General features: G+C 41.3%; 1 protein-coding gene across 1 annotated transcript in view; it reads left to right on the top strand.

Annotated features, from left to right (window-relative positions):
* Window positions 1-23,538, top strand: part of LOC124723043 (E3 ubiquitin-protein ligase HERC2) — an 819,840-nt gene that overhangs the window by 159,240 nt on the left and 637,062 nt on the right. The window contains exon 17 of the mRNA XM_047248222.1: window positions 13,684-13,884. Coding sequence (XP_047104178.1) covers window positions 13,684-13,884 — 201 coding nt within the window. The remainder of the gene's footprint in view (window positions 1-13,683; window positions 13,885-23,538) is intronic.

The raw sequence follows: 23,538 nt of genomic DNA, 5'->3' as shown, positions 1-23,538 counted from the left end.
GCACGGTGGCTGCCAGAATTGCATCTGAATGTAGCCCGCAAGTCCACACCTATAACATTTTACCTCAGAGGAAGAAACAGTTTGCTTGTTCTGCATTTGCTTTGCCGTGTCCACCACCTCTAGCTGAATAGTGACCTTAAAGCCAGCAGCTAAATCCGTGGATTGTTTTCATCCGCACTCTTCTCGACTTACTGGGTGCAAACTCTCTCAAAAAAATTCTGGCATTCTGTGTTCTGCCTCCTGGAGGATAATTTTATCGGCCATCATGTTCTACATCAACTTATAAGTTTGCAGATTTATTTTCCTAATTCTATCTGAGAATGTTTCCACTGAATTATTCATTGTGATTTTGGGGTACTTCGTACCTAAGGGATGTGGCACTGTTTATTTTTTAGTTGCTCAAATGTTTTTGTCGTATTCAGCTCCTCATTATACATTACGTACATCTTTGCCCTACCCGTTAACTGTAATTTGGCCATGTGCACCACACTTCATCTGACTAACAACCCGGACTCGCAGAAACTTCAAAATTATCAATAAATGCTTACACATCATCTGCTTTTTACCTGAACAAAGGGTCAGTAGACTACCTGGTCCTACAAAGGATTCGGTATACTGAATGAAGCTTTTGTACTGCCATCCGCAGCTTGTGGTCTAGTGGCCAGTGTTGTTGCCTCTGGATCACAGGGTCATGGATTCGATTCATGGCCGGGTTAAGGATTTTCTCTGCCTGGAAACTAGTGATCGTGTTGTCCTCATCATTTCATTCTCAGCTTCATTATTTGTGACAGTGGCTTGATTGGACTGTGTAAAAAATTGGACTGTGAAAATATTGGGACTTTGTACAGGAGCTGATGACTGTTGTACAGGAGCTGATGACTGTGAAGTTGAGTGCCCGACAAACCAATCATCATCATCATCATCATCATCATTTTGTATTGCTCCAGTATACACACATTGTCTGTCATCAAAGTATCCACTTGCCTTTGCAAAGCAGCATTACTCTCCTTTACCTCAATTACCTGTTTCACTAAAGAGTCAATCACTTCATTAGTCATCTTTGCTCATGTTTGTAACCCTGGCATTGCTCGTGTTTGTAACCCTGGCATTTGTCCAAACTCTATCTACCAAAAATGAAATACATGTAAAGTACACAAAAATTCCAGGATAACCAATACAAGCTCCATGACGTAACAACAATAAGACATGATTTCAGTCTTTAAGGTGAAAACCTAACCAGCATATTTTTGTACACTGACGTGCCTCATGTTCGTAATATCGGCAAGTACTTCATATTGCTGGCACTGACTGAGTATGAGACAACTCATGGCCCACCCTCCCATTGCTGTGCTCAGGAATTCTAGAGGCCACAAAAATAGAAACTTCACTCACCACATTCATACCATCAAAACTCCAACTCAGAGTTCTTGATGATGTGACAGTTGAATCGTTCCATCAATGGGGCTGAGAGCTGACCCCAACAGTAGTGGAGGAATCAGCCATTCCTAAGCCAGGAAAAGGTGCTGCTATCTCATCTGTACATGGGTTGTAGAGGTGGTGGTGACTGGAATCACACGGTGAACTGTCACTGAAACATCTCTGTTGTCAATACTCCCATATTCATTTTGATGCAGAGACTGGATTGAAGCAAATAGGATGCTATTGCCCCTCAGTGATGTAGTAGGCAGCCGATGCATCACGTGTAGATGTCAGCAACCACCAGCATGGGAGACAGCACTCACTGATAGCAACGGGCGCTGGCATTGGAATTGCCACCGAATGCTGATGCTGCCATGTGCTGCTGTCAGTGTGTGACAGGCGCAGCTTCTGGCAGCCTGACTGCCTCGTGGTTGCAGCATTACATACTGGGAAGTATGGAATTTAAACTGTAGTAGCCAGCATGGCCGAAGTAGGAGATGTATGTCTGCAGTGGCCAGTGATGAGCAACGATGAGATCCCACTGGAACTGGTGAACAGAAATGGAGAGGCTGGGCAGCCCAAGCTCAAACATGTGACCCACCATGGAGATGGTCACCAGCAGAAGATAGTCACCCAACAGGTGACCCGATGGTGTGAAGGCACCAGGTTGTCTGCATAATGTCCCCAGCTCAGTTGGATGCTTAAAGCTACTAGAGACAAAGTTCTTGTAAATGACTGGATGCTCCATTTGGCATACAGTGGCCTTTGCCCCAAAGTTTACAGCTTGTGAATATGGTGGCATTTCTGCATCACGTAAAAAACCCGATACGGTCATGTACACAGAATGTCGGCAACCGTCTGAACATCTGAGAGTGAGGGATGTGATTTTTTGGGGTGGGTGAGGGGTGGGTGGGTTGGGGATTATTTCTGAGAGCTTGCTGGCTAGTACTTCACCAACATTTGTACCCCAACCCCTGGAGGTACAAAAGGCTGTAGCTGTCAGGTGTCGCCATTGGTTGGTGATGACTTCATTTGTTCTAATTGCCTTGTTTAGCTATCATCCGCACCCCGCCCTGCACCTTGCGGATGACAAGGACATGGGCTGAAAAACTGGACACGGCTTGCACTGTAAAGCTGCTGCTGAAGAATCAGCAACCGGTGATGAACCCTCTGGGCATCTAGGAAGGCAGTTAGACACATTGTTGCACACCACTGTGGCAGAGGCTGCAGGACCAGCGGCAGTGTCGGGGGCTCCGTGTCAATCTGCACGAGTGCTGCATCCCAAGGAGGAGACTCTACTGAGCCTGGGGAAGGCGAGGACTGCTGATGCTGCAGAATCCTGTGAGGTTCAATACCTGTGAACAAAAAATCTGTGGTAGGTTCATGTAGCCCAGAGAAATGCAACCGATTGTGATGCAGTCTGTGCAGCACAGATGATCCTCAAACAGCATAGAATGACCTGCCCAAAGCATTTGTGATGGAGCCCCGTTCACAGTGATGACCCTTATTAAATACCTGAATGAATGAACACACTGTACTGAGGCTTGAACTTGGTTTGCCATGGCAGAATGTAGGACCTTGTGGTGGGTGCACAAGATGCAATAGTGTGCAGTGCTGATGTCTGTGAAGGAGTTATGCCGGTGACCTGTTGCCACATTGCAGGGAACAGTATGATGACAGATATGTAATGTATGTTTGTTTCTGGGAATGGGAGGAACATAGTTTGCCCATCTGACTCTTAAAGGTTTTTACAAAATGTTGAGCCTCCCCATTGGACTGCAGTAGTAACATGCTGAGTACCATTAACTGGAGGGGGGGGGGGGGGATGGTGAAAGTCTGCTGAAGTAAACTGAGGACCCTTGTCCGATTCTATGTCCTTTGGTGGTCCTTCGATGCAAAACACTGAGGTGAGAGCCATCACTGTCCCTGGCAGTCATGGCAGTCATGGTGGACTACATGGGATCCATAGAACGAAATTTGCTGAATGCATCAATAATGTGTAACCAATGACAGTGCCAGTAAGGTCCACAATAGTCAACATGTAGTCATTGCCATGGGCTGGTTGTTCATGGCTGTTCAAAGAATTGCTGTGGAGGAGTGGATTGACAAGCTACACATGCAGTGGGCGGCCAACTGTTTGATCTGCGTATTCATGCTGAGCCGTGTACAGTGGCACCTAGCTGTTTGATGTGTACGATACCCCATTGATCTTGCTGAAGCAACTGTAGCAATGGAGGGACTGAGGGATAAAAACCCAAGATTGGTTGTTATTTGTATGGATCATGATAACATCATGCTAAACAGAAAGTGTGTGCTGTAGTGCAAAATAACAGTGAACCACAGGATTGTGAACACCATTTGTAGTGTGACACCAAGTGTTGTGAATGTACTGTAACACTTGGAGATCTGAATCCACAGTAGTTACCTGAGCTGTTCACCTACAGTCAGTACGTAATCCCTGAATTCTCTCATAATCCTGAACATCCGTCTGACAACATGAGTCCTCCAGTGAGTGAAAAGCTGAATCCTGACTTACTGGCAACAGTGACAACATGTCAACATTAGAATGCTGCACTGTGGACCTGTGAAGGATGTCGTTTTGATAATTGGACAACACTAGCACCCATTGTTGTAATTTTTCCACTGTGTGTGGTGAAATAGGTATTGATGGATTGAATAATGCCACCAGCAGCTTGTGGTCTGTAACAAGGAAGAACATCCACCCGTATAAATAGTGCTGAAACTTTCTCATGCCATAGATAATGGTGAGGGCCTCTTTTTCCAGTTGACTATAATTGAGGACCATTTTAGCAAAACTCAGCAAATGCCATTTACAAAATATTACAGGAGAGGCATTTTTTAGTAGCACTCAAAAAATTTTCAAAAAATATAATACATATCACCCATGTAGCTAGGGACTGATGAAGGAATAATTGAAGTTCATGACTAACAGCCTTTGTTGAGAAAAAAGTTGCAAATTACAAATTTGTACAAAACTCAACATATCCACTTTTTCATGCATGTTTCTTCTTTATTTTATTAAGCTAGGTGTTATAATAAACATTCTAAGCACTTAAATTCAATGGCCTCTTAAGTATATTACATTTTGGAGACGGTATCAGTGTAAGAAGTTAACAATGTATTGGTAAATTTATATTATTCTTGTAAGTTAACACAAAAAAAGTTTGCACAGTAACAAAATATATTTCTCACATCATAAACCTATTGTGAAACTTATAGTGATACATTAAAATGATGATTAAAGCAATAGTATGCATTTTAATATGAAGTTAATATGGAAAGTAAGGTTACAAGAATTTTTTGAAGCACAGAAAATGAATTTATTTTAATAAAATTTACAGGAAATGTAGTAGAGGTCTTGCGTTATTTTTACACATAATTGCCATTTATCTCGATATAATTTATCATCTGTGGGATGAGTTTTTTGATTCCTGTGTCATAGACGTCTCCTGCCACCTTTTCAGCCATTTCTTCACTTTGATTTTCACCTCTTCGTTGTTGGAAAAGTGTTTTCTACTAAGGTGTTCCTTAAATTTAGTGAATAGATGATAGTCACTGGGTGCAAGATCTGGGCTGAGAGAGAGAGAGAGAGAGAGAGAGAGAGAGAGAGAGAGGTGGCTTAAAACATACCAACCAAATGAAGTCAACAACTGTTGTGTCATATGAGTGGTGTGTGGACATGCACTGTCATGAAGGAGACAGACTCCTGTTGTCAGCATGCTGCGATGTTTGTTTTGTATGGCTCTGCGAAATTTCTTCATCGTCTCACAATATCTTGCAGCATTTATGGTTTCACCTCTTTCCAAAAAATCAATGAACAAACCCCTTTTCTATACCAAAACAATGACATCATGATTGTCCTCACTGTTTTTCGAGTTGTGAATTTTGTGGCTGAAGGACAATGAGTATGGCGTCAGTGCATTGATTGTCATTTGCTCTCTGGAGGAAGGTGATTAAGCCCAAGTTTCATCTCCTGTCACTATAGAGTTGAGAAAAGCATCACCTTCAGTCTCAAAACTGTCAAGAAATTGACCAGTGGCACTGACACTTTTCATTTTGTGTGCTTCAGTAAGTAAGTTGGGCACCCATCACTCACACAACTTGTGATAATTTGGTCAGTCAGTTACAATTTCATGAACAACAGTTCGTGAAATGTTTGGACAAACTGCATACAGGTCACCAATTGTCAAACGGCAATTAGAAAGAAGATATTCTTCAATTTTCTGAACCACATCATCAGTCACAACAGGCAGCCTTCCACTTCTGTCTTCATTGTGAATTTCCGTCCTTTGAAAATTGAAATTCCGTACCCATTTCATCACATGCTGCCTTGATATTACATTCTCTTCATAAACTGAAACAATTTCATGATGAATCACAGTGGCATTCATACCCTTAGCATTTAGGTAGCGAATTACAGTGCTCACTTTGCACTTGGTGGGAGCCAGATTGAGAACCCTCATTTCTAACAGTCGCCATAACACTAATCAACGAGCTACTGATTTTTGGGAATACTCGTTCCTTCTGCTGGCTCCCCGCTACATGTCAGCGTACCAGCCTCCCCCACCGACATTTTGTGCTAAAGCTGCATGCCTTGTAACGTTAGTTTCTGGATAAACCTCATACAGCATTTTGATTAAATGCTGTGTGAAATCCAAAACAGTACTGAAACACAGTTCTCTTTAATTTAAAGGTTCTCTATAATACAGAATTTTGTCTTCCGTATCATTAACATTCCCTTGTACTGTTTTCAAATATAACTCCATACTTTCCTCTGAATCACTTTCAAAATAAGACATCAACTTCTCCACATCATTGCCTTTATTCTTGTGTATGCGATTCACAGTGGAAGTTGAAGAGCCTAAAACATTATTAAAGCACTTTTCAGGTTTCAGCACCTTATCACCTGTTGATGAAGCAAAGTAAGTATCTAGAAAAAGGTGTTGTGACCTGTCTTAGGTCTTCTTCCATAATGCCCCTTGCCTCAGATATCAGGCAACTGGCCTGCTTTACATGTCTGGAGATTGATTTCATATTGTAACTATACCAGTCTTTTCCACAAACTTTAACCTCCTCAAACTTTCCCCAACAGTGATAATACTCTGAGGTCAGAGTTACTGTTTCGTGTTTTCTTAGTTCTTTTTCAGCCAGGCCAAAAACCTTGTATGCAGGCAAATAGCTATGCCCACGTATTGTGAAATGATGCTGAATTCCTGTAAATACCCTTGAGCTTTCAATGTAATCATAAGCATTGCCATCATTTGGAGTTTTTGTTTTGGGAGCCACAAAAATCGGAAAATAGTGTGAGACTATGATTTTCTGGATCTTCTTTCATTAGATCTTGCTCTAAAGAATTTAATTACTCTTTCACAGCAGATGAAATTTTGTTTGACCCCCTTCGTGGGTCGGTCTCAAGCCATGTGGAGCCAACTATTTTGTGTGCATTCTCTTGTGAATATTTGAGGATTTTACAGCTATACAGCTAGACCAGTTGCGATAAAAATACTTATCCGATAGACAGTTTGGGTAGGGATTGATTCTGATTGCAGTCAAATCAGTTACAGTATTGTTTTTATTTTCATTTGAAATGTTGAAAAATCTTTTCACACTTAATTTGCACAACCTATATTCTGTTCTTCTATTATTTTTTAATTTCAAATCTTGAGTTGACTACATGCCCAGTATCCTCATAAAAATAATCCATGGAAGAAAGAAACTACATCTACCACCACCACCACCACCACCACCACCATTGAACACAGGGGCTGCCCTCAATTCTGTAACTGACAAAAGGGACAAAACCTTCACTGGATTATCTTTCTTAAAACTGACCATAAACGTTCGACATTGTTTGTGCCAGGTGATTGCGATAGCATTGAAGTACATCTGCATGTTTGTCAAGCTATATTTGATCAGAATTTACAGCAGTAATCGAAGTATTGTCATCTAGAAAAACAAATCGTTAAGTATCATCATTTGTAACATAGAACACCAGAGGTTATTTCAAATGTCTATGCAATCCATCTCTGTGATTTATCTTAAGAGAACAATCATAGAACCAACTAGATATCATGAAATTGCAGCTCACATCATAACATAGCAAAGTCCTTGTTTAAGGGCAAGAAATAAGTATTCCAAATTGTAAGCTGCTTCTGACAATTTATGATATTACTTCTTTCCAATCACATGTTATGTAGTCTTGACACTATTTGATTCATGTTAATGCATTCTCAGCAATGCCCAGAGGTTTGAAGATTGCTGCCAAGCTGTGAATTATCAGTTTTTTCGGTAACTGGATATCACCTGTGTTTTTACAGATACATTAAACAAAATACTTATTGAGTTCTGACATCAGTTATATTGCATCTCATCTAGAGACATCCAAAATTGTTGAATGTTGTGTATTGTCTCAGCTGGAAAGTACTGGTTCTTGTTTGCTGCTACTCTTCATTTATAATGTCTTAAGACGTGAACGTCAAGAATTCTGCATGTGTGCAGTGCTCCCACACATGTGTGGAGCTCTCTCACATGGCTGCACACTTCCCCCACTACCATGTCATGTTGTCTTAGCAGGAGGAGGGGGAAGAGAGGGGAAACAGTGAACACATTGCATTTAGATGGCATTGCAGTTGCACAAGGAACATTAAACAGTGTGCATGCAGCTTGGTTTCCTATTTCTCAACATAGATCACAAACAAAACAAATTTGCACGATTACTTAGTTATTTTTGCTGTGGTGAAGGAATTGTAAAATTTTAATCTGGTACAAAATCTTGGCATATGGACAGTTGCAGACAATTTCACAACTTTTTATCACAGGCTGCCATGTAATCATGACATCCTAAAAACTTTTTCACGCTCCTATCTTGCTCAAAATGTTGCATAATGTTTGCAACCTCATTATGGAGACATGTAAACTCTTCCCAAGGAAACCAACATTGAACTGCTGGACAGTTTTAATATAAAAGAATCTGTCTGATCATTTCTATCTGCACATGTGCCTTCAACTGAAATGGCAAATGGTCTCAAAAATCCCTGAAAAACAGACGTGAGATTGGCAGTGTCCATAAAATGCGTAGACAGCTATTCTTGTAATTTTTTCAAGAAGATTGGCAGCGTCCTTAAAATGTTTAGAGAGCTATTCTTGTAATTCTTTCAATAAGGATTTCTTAAAAATTCGTGTTCTCCTCAGTGCCAGTGTAATAAGCAAAATGGAAAATGGTGTGTGTGTGTGTGTGTGTGTGTGTGGGTTTTTCCCCACTCCAGAATTTGTCTGTTCTGCAATGAAATTTTATTTTGAAATTTTGACCCATTGTGCAATCATATCGTGCATGCAGTTTTGCGTGCCGTGGTTGACCCTATTTTAAGATACTTCATATATGAAGTTGTCATGATGGTGGTTCTGTTACTCTTGGTACTTGTAAGAAACTCAAAGTGTTTAATACGCTTATTCCAAATAATTGCTCTGTAATAATTTGCCTCCCTATATTGGTTCTTGTTTGCTGTTATTCTTCATTTATAATGTCTTAAGACATGGATGCCATGTAGAGTGAATTCATTGGATGAACATCTAGTATTACATGTAGCATCTAGTAGATTAACCCACTTCATAGTAATAATGAATGGCAGATGTAGTGCAGAAATAATCACTGTTGTTACTTCACAAAGGAAGTGTGTTCAAGACAGTGAATGTTCATATGGCTGTACAATCATGTGCGTAACACAATGTAATCCAAGTGTCAAGGATAGCAAAGCAGCTGTTGAAGTCCAACCATATTATGTAACACAGATTCCACATGGTTATGACCTCGAACAAACTATCTATCTGGATTTTTCGCCACCAGAAAACTGTAGGCAATGACTGACTAAGGCCATCTAGGTGAAGAACCTCAGGGCTAAATAATACAGTATCATTGATTTCAACAGTTGCTTTTCAACCCTTGCTATTTGCATTCTCTTCACCAATACCAGCTGTTGTGAACTCCACTAATGGGAACCCTCCCTGTTACCTATCCTGCATTCTCAATAACCACTTTGGTCCCACTTTTCCACTAAGGTATGCCCCTTGATTGCCCCCCATCCCGCCTCCCCTGTCAAATTAATTTGATAAGTCTGCTAAATTTCCATGGAAGAGTGGAATATTTTTGTTATGCCTTCATGGTTAGCAAGTTTGATTATTCCAAATAGTGTATAAAGAATTTCAACAATGTGTAGCATACAGTTAATTGTTGACAGCCGTCTGAATTGGTCAGTGTGTCAGCTATGATTGAAAATGGAGAAAACAGTACGATTGAAAATAGAGAAAACAGTGTTTTGTCCTGTTATTAAACATTTTCATTTGAAGATTTTGACAGCCACACAAATCAAAACAGAACTGGATGAAGTTCGTACGGTCTCTGCAGGATCATTGAAGACCATTTACATTTGGATTAATGAATTTAAATGTGGCCAGACAAATACCAAAGATGAATTGCACTCCACCCATCTAATTGAGATTAGCACAAAGGAAACCATTGACAGAACCCATGATATGGTAATGCAAGACCGCTAAATAAAAATTCGTGAGATTTCTGAGTCAAAACAGCAGTCAAAACAGTGGACAAAGGCTTTTGAAAGTGCACCAAAGAAGGGAAAGACCATTTTCCCAGCTGGTAAGTTGATGGTCACTGTTCCTAGGACTCCCAAGGAGTAATCCTCATTGGTTACTTGTAAAAAGGCAGAATCGTAACTGGACCCTAATATGCTTCATTGTTGGATCGTCTGAAACTTGCACTGGCTGAAAAAAGACCAAGGTTGGCATGCCAAAAAGTGCTCTTTCACCAGGATAATGCACCATCCTACACGTCTGCAACAACGATGGTGAAAGTGCATGAATTGGGCTTTGAATTGGTTTCTCATCGACCCTGTTCACCAGACTTAGTCCCAAGTGACTTCTTCTTGTTTCCCAGGGTGAAACTTTGGCTTGCCCGGAAGAAATATTCATAAAATGAGAAAGTGATAGTTGCAGTCAACGAGTATTTTGCAGAGCTTGACAGAACCTATTTTTCTGATGGTATGAGAAAGCTTGAGGCTCGCTGGACCAAGTGTATACACCTTAAAGTAGACTGTGTTGGGAAGTAATGTGAGTTGTTTATGAAAGAAACATTTCTTCTTGCTTTTTACCAGACTTATCAAACTACCCTCGTAATATTACTTGAAAAGTTCTTGGGCATTGTGCCAGGTTATATCATGGAACTTGCACAATGTTTCAGTGAGGCAGCTGCTCATCATCATCAGATGGGACTGTGGGGATCTTAGTGGCTTGCAAATTTATAAGTAGGTTTGCTGGAAAAGCTCATGTACCATGGGATGGGGCTACCATGTCAGTGCAGAAGATGCCGACACCCAGAGCTGTCTGCTGGGGCATCGAGCTGTGGACCCCGAATGTATGGCTAGAGCTGCAGACCCTGTATCAGGAAAAGCAGAATTCTGTGGCTGATCTAGTCTAGTGTGACATCTGTGTTCAGTACATCTATCTTCAACACTACAACACATCTGGCCAATATACGAGGGTTAGAACTTTAATAGTGGCAACTATTTATTTACAGCTTGTACAAAATAGATACATGTTTCAAAGTTTTACTGACCTTCAGAGTAGCCACCAGCATTGTGTATAACCTGTTGCCAGAAATGTGGAAGTCGTAGTAGACTCTTAGCAGTGCCAGTCGTGTTGACAGTTCGAGCAGTGCGTCCTATTGCCCTACGAATTTGTATTAGTTCTGAAGCGAATGCCATGAAGTGTTTCCCTGTTTAGAAATCGAGTCGAACTCGTGAGGGCTTAAATTAGAGGAGTGCAGTAGGTGGTATAGCAGCCCCATCAGTCAAATAAATCAGTAACAGCTTGCACTGTACGTGCTTGAGCATTGTCCCGCAAAATGATCGTCAGGTCCTGCAGAAAGTTTCATCACTTCTTCAATTTTTTGGTCCTGTCCTCCTCAGTTGCGCGTAATACTACGGTATGTTGATGATTTTCACTTATGGACCGTCTGACAGCAACTGAATAAAACACAATTTTAGTGCCATACGCGTTTCGCCTTTATTTTCTGCAAGGCATCATCAGTGGCAGGTTGCGTAGACAGTTTCTTACATAACCAATATCGTTCTGCGAATGATTTCGACTTTTGTGCCACTGTAGAACTGTTTTTAGCTTGGAATCGTCTTATGGAGTCTCAGATGTATTTTCTTGAACCTGTTGTACACGTTGACTGTCTCTAGGCTGGTCGTAGGCTGTGTTCCAAAAATGAACAGCATAGAGACAGAAGAGATGACACTTTCTGCAGGACCTGGCCATCATTTTGCAGGACAATGCTCAAGCAAGTGTAGTGCAAGCTGTTACTGATTTGTTTGACTGATGGGGCTGCCAAGTGCTGTACCACCTACTGCACTCCTCTGACTTAAGCCCTCATAAGTTCAACTCCATTTCTAAACTGAAGGAAACACTTCACTGCATTTGCTTCAGAACTGCTACAAATTCACCGGGCAATAGACCATGCCACTTGAACTGACAACACAACTGGCACTGCTAAGAGTATCCTACATCTACATCTACATGATTACTCTGCAATTCACATTTAAGTGCTTGACAGAGGATTCATCGAACCACAATCATACTATCTCTCTACCATTCCACTCCCGAACAGCGCGCAGGAAAAACGAACACCTAAACCTTTCTGTCCAAGCTCTGATTTCTCTTATTTTATTTTGATGATCTTTCCTACCTATGTAGGTTGGGCTCAACAAAATATTTTCGCATTCGGAAGAGAAAGTTGGTGACTGAAATTTCGTAAATAGATCTCGCCGCGTCAAAAAAGTCTTTGCTTTAATGACTTCCATCCCAACTCGCGTATCATATCTGCCACACTCTCTCCCCTTTTACGTGATAATACAAAACGAGCTGCCCTTTTTTGCACCCTTTCGATGTCCTCCGTCAATCTCACCTGGTAAGGATCCCACACCGCGCAGCAATATTCTAACAGAGGACGAATGAGTGTAGTGTAAGCTGTCTCTCTAGTGGACTTGTTGCATCTTCTAAGTGTCCTGCCAATGAAACACAACCTTTGGCTAGCCTTCCCCACAATATTATCTATGTGGTCTTTCCAACTGAAGTTGTTTGTAATTTTAACACCCAGGTAGTTAGTTGAATTGACAGCCTTGAGAATTGTACTATTTATCGAGTAATCGAATTCCAATGTATTTCTTTTGGAACGACTTCCACATCGCTGGCAACGGGTTACACACGATGCTGGTAACTTCTTTGAAACACGTATCTGTTTTGTACGAGCTGTAAATAAATAGTTGCCACTTTTAAAGTTCCAACCCTCGTACAATTTCCCACACTGACAGAAGGCTTTGTGTATTCGTGGTCTCCTGCTACAGTGACAGTCTTCTGTTTTGCGATGTGAATGAAAACAGTGCTGGGTTCTCTAAAAGATTATCACAGTCTTAGCAGACTAGGAATATACAAGGTCCCATGTCAGAAAGCAGAATCATAGATTGGCCAGATGTGCTGCACTGTCCGAGGCAGATACCTCCTGCGATGACATTATAGTCCTGCGTGCTGCCACTTGTGCTCTTTGAGTGAATCAGTGTGTAAATTGGCTAGCCACTAGAGATCATCACTGTTGTACCAGGGGATGGAAGGGAGCTGTCCCATTGAAATGTTGTGCATTTTACATGAGTCCATCCAATGCTATTACCGAGAACCGTTCAGACAGCTATTATATTGCGAAAGCCTCAAACAGCACAATGTTGTTGACTTCACACTCTGTGTCACTTCAGTTCTTGCACCAACATTGTCTGTCCACAAATGAGCATAGGGGAACTCTTATTGCAGATATCCTTTGTTCCCTTAACCTTCCTGCTCTAAATCTTTGAAAGGCCCAGTCTGCCATTTGTCTTCCCCTTCCCCTAGCAGTTTCCAAACATCCTAGCCTCCATTTCTCCAACCACACTCTCACGACAAGTGTCTCTTTTCTTCTCAATCACAGCTCTGTCTTTGGAGCCATTACCTATTTCCTTTCTCTTTCTTCTACTTTGGATTCCCCCCCCCCCCCCCCTTTCCCAAATCCTTCACTCTCTTTTTCTTTGTTCTTCCCAACACTGTTATCCACACGTTTTACGTATAGAATAGTATAGAATATACATCACAAGTATAACTAGTTTTGACTGTCTGTGGTATGTCACAAAAGTATTGTGTGCTTTCCAGAGTTTTGCCTGGAGCAGTAGCAGTAACTGGACTGTTGGTGTAAGAGTTGAATTTGTTGTGGACATTTGTGAAGACACATTCAAAATGCTAGACCAACTTCTTGGTCTTGTTTGTGATGGTATGGCTGGAAATATTGATTGGCCACCATCACATGATAAAGAGTGCATGGCTGTAGCTTGCTTAAATCTCCTACGATTACAGGTTAGTTATTTACTTTATTTAATGAGTGTTGTTACTTAAGCATCATTTTTGTATTCCAAGTGAGATATCTGTAATATTATCATGCCTTGTTCTTTTTTCTCTGTTTTCATTTTATGCGTGCTGTGGCTTTGAGTGTGTTCCAGTGCAGTTTTATGTGGCATTTCGCAGCTCTGATATTTTTTCATTCCAGTAATTAAGAACTTTAAGTGGCTAACAAAATGATACAGAATAACATTCTCAATAAATTTTAGATTTGTTTGACACTGTGCAAACAGACCTTTTGGTCAGTTTATTAGAAGACTGTATTTAGTAGCACTAGTTTCAGCAACAAATAGTCTTAAAGATCTCTCTTAAATATTGTCATGTAGAAGGTGTAATTAGATGAATGACGAACACTAACTTCATTTAATGAAGGTTTATTCAGCACTTGCACATACAAGAGCGCGGAGCAAACAGCCTCCGGGCAGAACACACATGGTATACATACAGGTACAGAACATTCCAGTACAATGATTCTTGAGATTTTTGGATACTTCTAGAATGTACTCGAACCGAATATAGAAAATAAAATTTTGCAGTTCAGGTGAGTTTTGAACTCACGACCCTCCATGCAACAGTCTAGTATCATAACCACTTCACCACAGTTTCTGTGACATTGCTCCCTCCTTAAGAGAACAGCGTCTCGGTGTTACGCCCTCCTGGTCCGGGAATGAGTCATCGGTCCTGCATTCTCTGACCCCCGATGACTGACGTTCGCCCTCGCGGTGATCTTGTTAGAACTTCCTTTGCCACTATGTTCTTCATCACCTTTATGCTTGTTGCCTGTTGCTGGAGCTTTGAATTTACCCTGGGGTACAGGATCCTTATAGGGCTTGATTTGAAGGAAGTGGACCGTATCTCTGATCGTTTGTCGTCTTGTGTCGGGGTTGAAATCTTCAACTTCAAAAGTAACATCAGACAACTGTCTTACAACCTTATAGGGTCCAAAGTAGCGCCTGATGAGCTTCTCAGAGAGACCAACCTTCCGAACAGGAATGAAGATCTAGATGAGGTCACCAGGCTGGTAGACAACAGTGCGGTGGCTCATGTCATACCTTCGTTTTCTCCTGCAGCGTGTGGAGCCAAGATAATTTCCGAACTTTCGCAGCTCTGGTTAACACCTGGCCGATGTCATCGTCGTCCACGTCATTAGGATGTTACGGAAACACAGTGTCCATCGTCATAGTAGCCTCACGCCCATGCACCAGGAAAAATGGCGTAAATCCTGTGGTGTCTTGTTTGGCAGTGTTGTAGGCAAACATCAAGAAAGGTAGCACCTCATCCCAGTTGCTCTGCTCAGAATTGACAAACATTGATAGCATGTCTGCCAAGGTCTTATTAAGGCGTTCAGTAAGTCCATTAGTTTGCGGGTGGTAGAAAGTCGTCATGTGATGAGTAATGCTGCACTGACGGTTTATTTCTGTCACAAGATTTGATTGGAAAACTTTCCCTCAATCCGTAATTAACGACCTTGCGGCAAAGTGTTTTAATACAATGTCTTCAATGATGAATTTGGCTACCTCAAATGCTTCAGTTGTTCTCACGGCTTTTGTAATGGCATAGCATGTCAGATAATCTGTGCAAACAATAATCTATCTATTGCCACTAGAAGACTTTGGAAATCATCCAAGGAGGTCAATCCCAACACGCAGGAAAGGTGTTTTGGCTGGTGGAATTGGTATGAGTCGGCCAGGCGGTTTATGAGGCACTGCCTATCTCCTTTGGCACTCTTGATAGTGCGTCACATAGTGACGGACACTCCTAAATAAACCTGGTCAGAAAAATCTCTTGCAGATCCTATCGTACGTTTTAATAAATCCTAAATGTCCGGCCTCAGGTGTGTCATGGAATTTCTGTAGAACATCTAAGTGCATGTGTTTACGAATCGCTGGTAGCCACCTCTTTCCAAATGGATCAAAGTTTTTCTTGCAAAGTAATCCATTAACTAACTTAAATTCTCCTTTCACATCCTCTGACAGATTTAAGACACATCGTCCTCTTCAGGTGCCTTAGAAGATTATCCATCATCTGTTCAAAAGTTGCTGGTGCATCACACAAACCAAACGGCATTACCTTAAACTCATACAGGCCCTCAGGGGTGATGAATGCAGTTTTCTCACGCTCAGCCTCATCTACTTCGATTTGCCAGTATCCCGAGTATGTGTCCATGGTTGAAACATACTTTGCCGCCTTCAGACAATCTAGTGTATCGTCAATTCGTGGAAGAGTGTAAATGTCTATTTTAGTTATCTTATTAAGCTCCCTGTAATCAACACAAAAGCGCCAACTGCCATCCTTCCTGACGAGGACCACTGGTGATGACCATGTGCTCTGTGAAGGCTGAATGATGTCATTCTTCATCATTTTCTCTACATCATCACGAATTATTCAACGTTCCGTTGCTGACACATGGTATGCTCTCTGGCTCATTGGTTGATGGTCTCCAGTGCCAATCCGGTGCTAGACCATTGATTTGTCTAATTTGCTCTTCACCTGTGGATTGGAGCATTCAGAGAACTCTTGAAGAATGGCAAGTAGCTTCTTCTGTTGTTCCTTAGTGACATCTGGTGATAGTCGAGCTAGAAGATGTTGTCTCATAGTGGTAGCGCTAATTTCGCCCACAGACTCGGCATGGGAGGTTTCTATGATGCTCAGCTGTTCTGCAATTAACGGCTCAGCATTTGCTATGCACATGCGTCTTGGAAGGATCTGCAGATCTCAGCAACAGTTAACTATCCACAATTCACCGAATTTGTTTTTAAATGTGACGACAGAGGCTGGGATGACCAAATTATTCTTCAGTGGTACGCTTCTCTTACATTCCACTACAAGAGCCATGGGTTGATGCATGGCATGACACATGACAGTTACCTTTCTAGCGCTGGCTGCAAGAATGATTTCATCCAGCACACACAGTCTCCACACACTTGGATGTGCATTTTCTTGTCCACAGTATCTCATCTCGTCTAGCATAATCATCGAGCGATCACAGTCTGTAATTGCCTGAGAAGCTTTCAAAAAGTCTCATCCGAGAATAACGTCATGACTACACTCTTGTAAGATGATGAATTCTAAGGGCTGTGTATGGCCACTTACACCCACACGAATGACACTCCTTCCTGTAGGTTTTACTTATTTCCCATTAGCTACCTTCAGCAGAGATGTTTTGTTGTCGACGAATACGGTTTTCGGCAACTGGTGATGGTACTTTTCCGAAAAGACTGAATATGATGGTCCTGAGTGCACAAGAGCTTGGTCTGGTTGACCATCCATGAGGATATCGCCGTAGTTTCCTATCATTTTTGTAGCGATCGATGATGGAGTAATTTTCTCTTCGGTGGCCTCACCTCCAAGGAAGGTTGCACCCTTTAGTTTTCCAGGTTGCGGCGGCTTGGTGATCGGCTGGAGCTTCTAAACGGCGATGGAGACCTTGATCGGCATGTTGGGGATTGTCCTCTCCAGTGACTAGCTTGTGACGAAGGTGACCTACGTCGTCCTGCATCCACATCTTCTTGTTCATCTTCGTTGTCCCGGAGTTGGTGTCAGCTAAACCAGTCTGCTGTCTTCTGGTGCAGTTATCAAATATCCGCCACCTGTCTCGACAATAGCACACCACATGTCACAGTCGTCCGCAGTGGAAACGTACTGGTTGGTTATCCTGGGCCCTTTCTTCTTGCCGAAACAGGTTCCTCTTGCGGCATTGTAGGAATGTAACTTTGCCTGGGTTTTGACTTTTTCACCATTTTAAAGGGAAATGAAGGATGAGATATTGGGTTCAATGTCTGTTCCACTTCCTCCCTTATGACCTCTTGAAGTGTCTCAGTTTTTTGCTCGCCATGCAATCCAAGTGCCTTCTGAACTTCCTCTCTAACTATCTGATGAAGAACACGTGTGAAATCAGTTTCTTTCTCCATCACAGACATCGATATGACGTTTAGAAGCTGTTCAAACATTTTGCATTTAATTCTTTTTTGATGCATTGTCTCGATGTACTGGCACCATTTTATGAAGTCATCTGCTGTCGAAATCTCCTTCAGGAGTAGGGCTTGATACATGTCCTCAGCAACACCCTTCATGAGATGTGCAACCTTATCTTCCTCCTTCATTCTAGGATCCACTATTTTACACAGCACCAAGATGTATTGAATGTAGGATGCTGTAGTTTCTCCTGGACGCTGTGCTCTGAACTGTGATTTATCTTAAGCCTTGCACTTCTGCCATCATGTGTTGCCGAAATACTTGTGCAGTTCCACCTGGAATACTTCCCAGCTTGTGAACTTCTCCTTTTTGTTCTCATACCATTGCTTGGCAGTGCCCTCCAAGTAGAAAAATACATTAGCCAAACACACAGTGTCATCCCGTTTGTTAAATTTGGCTATACACTCGTATACCTTCAGCCACTTTTTTTGGGTCATTGCTAACGTCACTGGAGAACCTGGAAGGATGTCTCATGTGGTGGCACACAGTTACTGTCATTGTAATGCCCTGTTCTTCTGTCTCCAATAGATTGTGATCTGTTGAATATGGCTCAAACTCAGGTTTCTCGCCATGTAAATGGCGGCTTTGTTGTGGCCTGATGGGAGCCACTGTGTCGTCGATAATGTGCGCTATCACAAGTTCCAATACCCAGCGTCTCCACCAGAATAATGTCGCATAGAAGAAGATGTAATTAGATGAATGATGAACACTAACTTCACTTAACAATGGTTTATTCAGCACTTGCATGTAAAAGACTGCGGAGCGAACTGCTTCTATCCAGAACACATACGGTATATGTACAGGTACAGAACATTCCAGTACAATGATTCTTGACATTTTTGGATACTTCTAGAATGTACTCGAATCGAAGATAGAAATTAAAATTTTACAGTTCAGGTGAGTTTTGAACTCGCGACCCTCCACGCGAGAGTCCAGTATCGTAGTTCTTTACTGTGATATTTTTGGAAGTGCAGTACAAGTTGATCAAAGCAGAACTTTGTATAATTCAGAAATCTGGCCAGACTGTACAGGTATTTCAGTCCCAATGCATTCAATACACTTGTATGTGCTAATTTTTCATTTAAAGTGGAACGTACCTAACACAGAAATTGAATGCAAATTTTAAGACTTGATTGATAATTCGTTGTAAAATGTGGAAAAGTCCTTATACGGTACTACTGTATTACAGTATGCATGTTATTCCTGACTCTACAAGGACCCTGCTTTTAGCACAAAGACTTTACAGCCTTGTCGATGTGTTAAGTTGCGCAAGATCAAGAAAAGAGGCCTGGTGCAGTGCAGCACAGCACTGCAGGTGTAGACATCAAGTCACGCCACTCTGTGCAGTGCGCAGTTTTGGTACATCAAAGGAAATGGTTCATTTGTGAGCAGTCAGTTTGACAGCCTTTCTCATTTTCCATTATTATTGACGCACACGGGTGCACAGTGGAACATTCTTGTACATTTACAAACAGTCTGCTGTAATGTAATCTATGCAATGAAAGAGGTGAATGTTGTTCCATTAAACAATAGTTTTCTCTGGCAAGGTTAATCATTGGAAAGAGATGCACTACTTGCATTCTTTTCTGGCTGTTTCAGTTGACTAATAACACGTTATGTGATAAATGATATTGAGCAAAAAGTATTTGTCACTTAAACTTAACGGAAAGGTTGTGGTAAATGAGTCGAATGAGAATGACAAACACTCTATATGCGAAATAATGTTGTGTTTCAAATGCAGTAAAACATAAATTTATGATACTTTAAGAAAGAAGCATAGGATACAGGATGAGTGGGTGAAACGGAACGGGCAAATGAAAAGAAAGGTGAAGAAGACTGAAAATGAAGGAATTAATGAGAGAGTGTGGGAATGTTTTGTAAGTGCACAAGCAAAAAACTTACCTTTGTTTGGCCCAACATTGCAGAGTGAGGCACTGCAAGTCACCAAGGAGCTTGGAAATACAGAATTTAAGGGACCCAAAGGATGGTCGGACAGTTTCAAAACTAAGCACAACATGGTGTGGAATGCTGTGTGTGAGGTAGCTGAGGATGTGCAGGATAGTGTAGCAACAGAATTCAAAGACAGTACTGTACAACCTAATTGCAAATTATGATTCAAAAGACTTGTGCAGTGTCAATGAAACAGGACAGTTTTGTTGTGCACTATCATCCAAATCTCTAGCAATTCAACGTGAAAAGTGTATTAGTGGAAAAATGTTCAAGGAAAGGCTCACTGTACTGCTTTGTGGAAACGTGTTAGGTAAAATGAAGAAGCCACTGATGATTGGAAAGGAAGCAAAACCACATTGTTTCAGAAACATAGATATCAGTAAGCTTCCAGTTTCATGGTGAAACAATAAAAAGGCACTGATGGTGGATGGATTTATGGAAGAATGGCTTGGCTCTTTCAGTGCCAAAATGTAAAAAGGAAATCACCAAGTTCTCATTTTCGTAGGTGACTCAGCCTGCCACCCGAAAGTCAAGTTATCAAATGTGGAATTGGCTTGGTTCCCACAAGGTTCAACCAGCTTCACAAAACCCATGGATCCAGAGGTTATTTACACTTTCAAGTACCATTGTAGGTGATTGTTAAATGTCTCTTAACGTTGAAGAAGCTGAAAGTGTCGCAGTAAATTGGATTGGCTTGGCAGTAAGGGAAGTAAAGCCTGAAACTGTTACCAAGTGCTTAAAGTGGGGTTTGGAGGTCCAGAACCAGTTGCTTCAGTGGCTATCAAAGCTCAAGAAAATGCAGCAGCGGTTGTTGAATTAATGAACATGCGAAACATTTCATGCAGTGTAGATGTGACTACATTTACTGTGATGGCTTTCTGTCAAATCACTCCACTTTTACATCAGCAACAAATTTAATAGAAATCTGCAATGCGGAAGGTGGTCAGGGAGAAACAAAGGAAGAAGAAGAGGAGCAAAATGACGTCTGTAGAAAAATTAATTCGCCTGAAGAAGCTACTGCATGCATAAAAGATGTTTTGCGTTTTTCAGCACATACAAATTCTCCCAAGATGTTAGGACTGTTGTATAGTGCAAAATATTGTGCAGAAGAAACAATTTTGAACAGGAAATTCAAAAACCCTCCTTGATATGTGGTGAAAAAAGTGAAATGTAAAGCAAATAAACATGGGAATAGTATGTATGTACATACAACAATAAACACACTTAAAGTTAGAGTGAAAATAAAGAAATGCCATATTATCTATCAGTTAGTGTAATATTGTAGAGTGCTGTTGTTCAGTATACAGTAAATGAACATCTACTGTGCAGGAGGGAAGGTATGCATAATTACAGATTTATACTTGTGTACATGATACCAGACAAATTTTATGTAGCCTAGTGAATGAGTTTTGTGTAATCTGAGAACTTGTCCAATTTGGAAAGTTATTTTAGTCCCATACAATTCCATTTTAAGCAAGTTCCTCTATATATTTTGACAACACTAGAGTGACACTTGTGTTGTGATACGGTTTCAAATATTTACTTCAAAATGTTTTGCGTAACTGATATTACTACATTGTGGTTTATACTACTTGTATTACATTACAAGGGAGGAGGAGGAGGAATCACTATGACCCTTGTTGAAGTAATCCCCTTACCATTTATGTGAAATGATAAAAAGAAACAATGCAAAACTTATGTTAATGTAAGACATAAAGGAATTATGACATTAGCTGCCAATGGGCACTAATTTAAATCAGTGGGGAAAGTTGGAATTTTGAGCAAGGATAGACAGTGAGACAGTGTGGATGCACACCATGCTCGAACTCATACGAGAATTGGCAAAACACTGCAAGTAATGGGGATAATGGGCAAGGAACACTACATCAGTAGTGTTGGATAAGTTGAGAATTTGGAACTGATGGGAGGTGTGCTAGTGTAGTTCGTGTCTGGATGGTGCAGTGGTCAGTGCATCTGCCTGGTAAGCAGAATTCCTGGGTCTGAATCCCGGTCCAGCACAAACTTTCAATGTTCCCCATTGATTTAAATCAATGCCCATTGACAGCTAATGTCATTAATCCCTTTGTGTCGTGATTCATAGTGGCTGCAGGATCAAAATGATGTCTGTTCTTTTGGACATGTCCAAAAAAACAGACCCCAAATATACACTGGTGGAAGAAGAAAATCACAACACCAAAAAATAATTAATTTAGAGTAATGAAATTTCATGAACATATTTGTGTGGTAACACATGTAAGTGATTAACATTGCAAGATCACAAGTTAATGTAAGTGTGAGACAAGCCATTGCAAATGTGAAATGTTAGTGCATTAATAACCACTTTAATCACCAAAATGTTGAATGCAGGCACACAAATGTGCATGAATGGTGTTGTACAGGTGCCAGATGTCAGTTTGTGAGTTGGAGTTCCATGCCTGTTGCACTTGGTCGCTCACTGCAGGGACAGTTAATGCTGTTCATGGATGATGCTGGTGTTGTCATCCAATTATCTCCCATATGTGTGCAGTTGAAGACAGATCTGCTGATCGAGCAGCCATGCAACTTGTCACACTTTGTAGAGTATGTTGGGTTACAACAGCAGCACGTGGGCAAGCATTATCTTGTTGGAAAACGCCCTGTGGAATGCTGTTCATGAATGTCAGCACAACAGATCGAATCACCAGATTGATGTACAGTTTTGCAGTCAAGACGCATGGGATAACCACAAGAGTGCTGCTGCTGTCATATGAAATCACACCCCAGACCTTGACTCCAGGTGTAGGTCCAGTGTGCCTAGCATACAGAAAGGTTGGTTCCAGGCCCTCAGCTTGCCTCCTCATAAGCAACACATGGCCATCACTGTCACCAAATAGAACCAGCTGTCATCAGTAAATACAACAGACCTCCACCCTCCCATTCAGTGAGCTCCCACTTGATACCACTGAATCGTGAATGGCAATGGTTTCAGGTCAGTGGAATGCAAGCTACAGGGCGCCTGGCTCACAGCTGTCAGTCAAGTAACGGATTTGTAACAGTTTGTTGTGTCACTGTGGTGGCAACTGCTGCTCAGATTGCTGCTGTAGATGCAGTACGACATGAAACAGCAATACACCAAACATGATAGGCTTCCCTCTCTGTAGTTCTATATGACTGTCTGGAACCCAGTCTGCGACCATATATCCTTGTGACCACCACTGCCAGCAGTCATGTACAGTGGCTACAATCCTTCCAATCTTTCTGCAATATTGCAGGAGCAGCATCCAGATTCTCATTGTCTTATTACAAGGTCTCATTCAAACTCATTAAGGTGTTGATAATGGTTTCTTTGTCACCTTAAAGGCATTCTTGACTAACATCAACTCACAACATCCAGTCTTAAAGGTGACATGCTCATGACAGTTACAGTGAGTATTTAAAGCAAACCTGATTTGAATCCTCTTAGTGGCACTACTAGCGCTCTTATGCGACTGTCATGAAATTTGAATAGGTGTCATGTTTCAGATGTAGAAACATGCCTACCAACTTTTGGTTATGTCACATAACTCCTTCTTGGTGTTGTGATTTTTTTCCTTCAGTGTATTATTTTGATGTATAGCAGAATTAAACATACCTTGCTAGTGTTGCAATATGTAATGTTTCTTGCTGTGTAATGCTGTAGTCTATATACTTCCCCATCCCACCCTCTCC

This window comes from Schistocerca piceifrons, chromosome X (genome assembly GCF_021461385.2).
Source record: "Schistocerca piceifrons isolate TAMUIC-IGC-003096 chromosome X, iqSchPice1.1, whole genome shotgun sequence".
NCBI classification, from domain to species: Eukaryota; Metazoa; Arthropoda; class Insecta; order Orthoptera; family Acrididae; genus Schistocerca; species Schistocerca piceifrons.
This window is presented reverse-complemented; position numbering and strand designations above follow the sequence as displayed.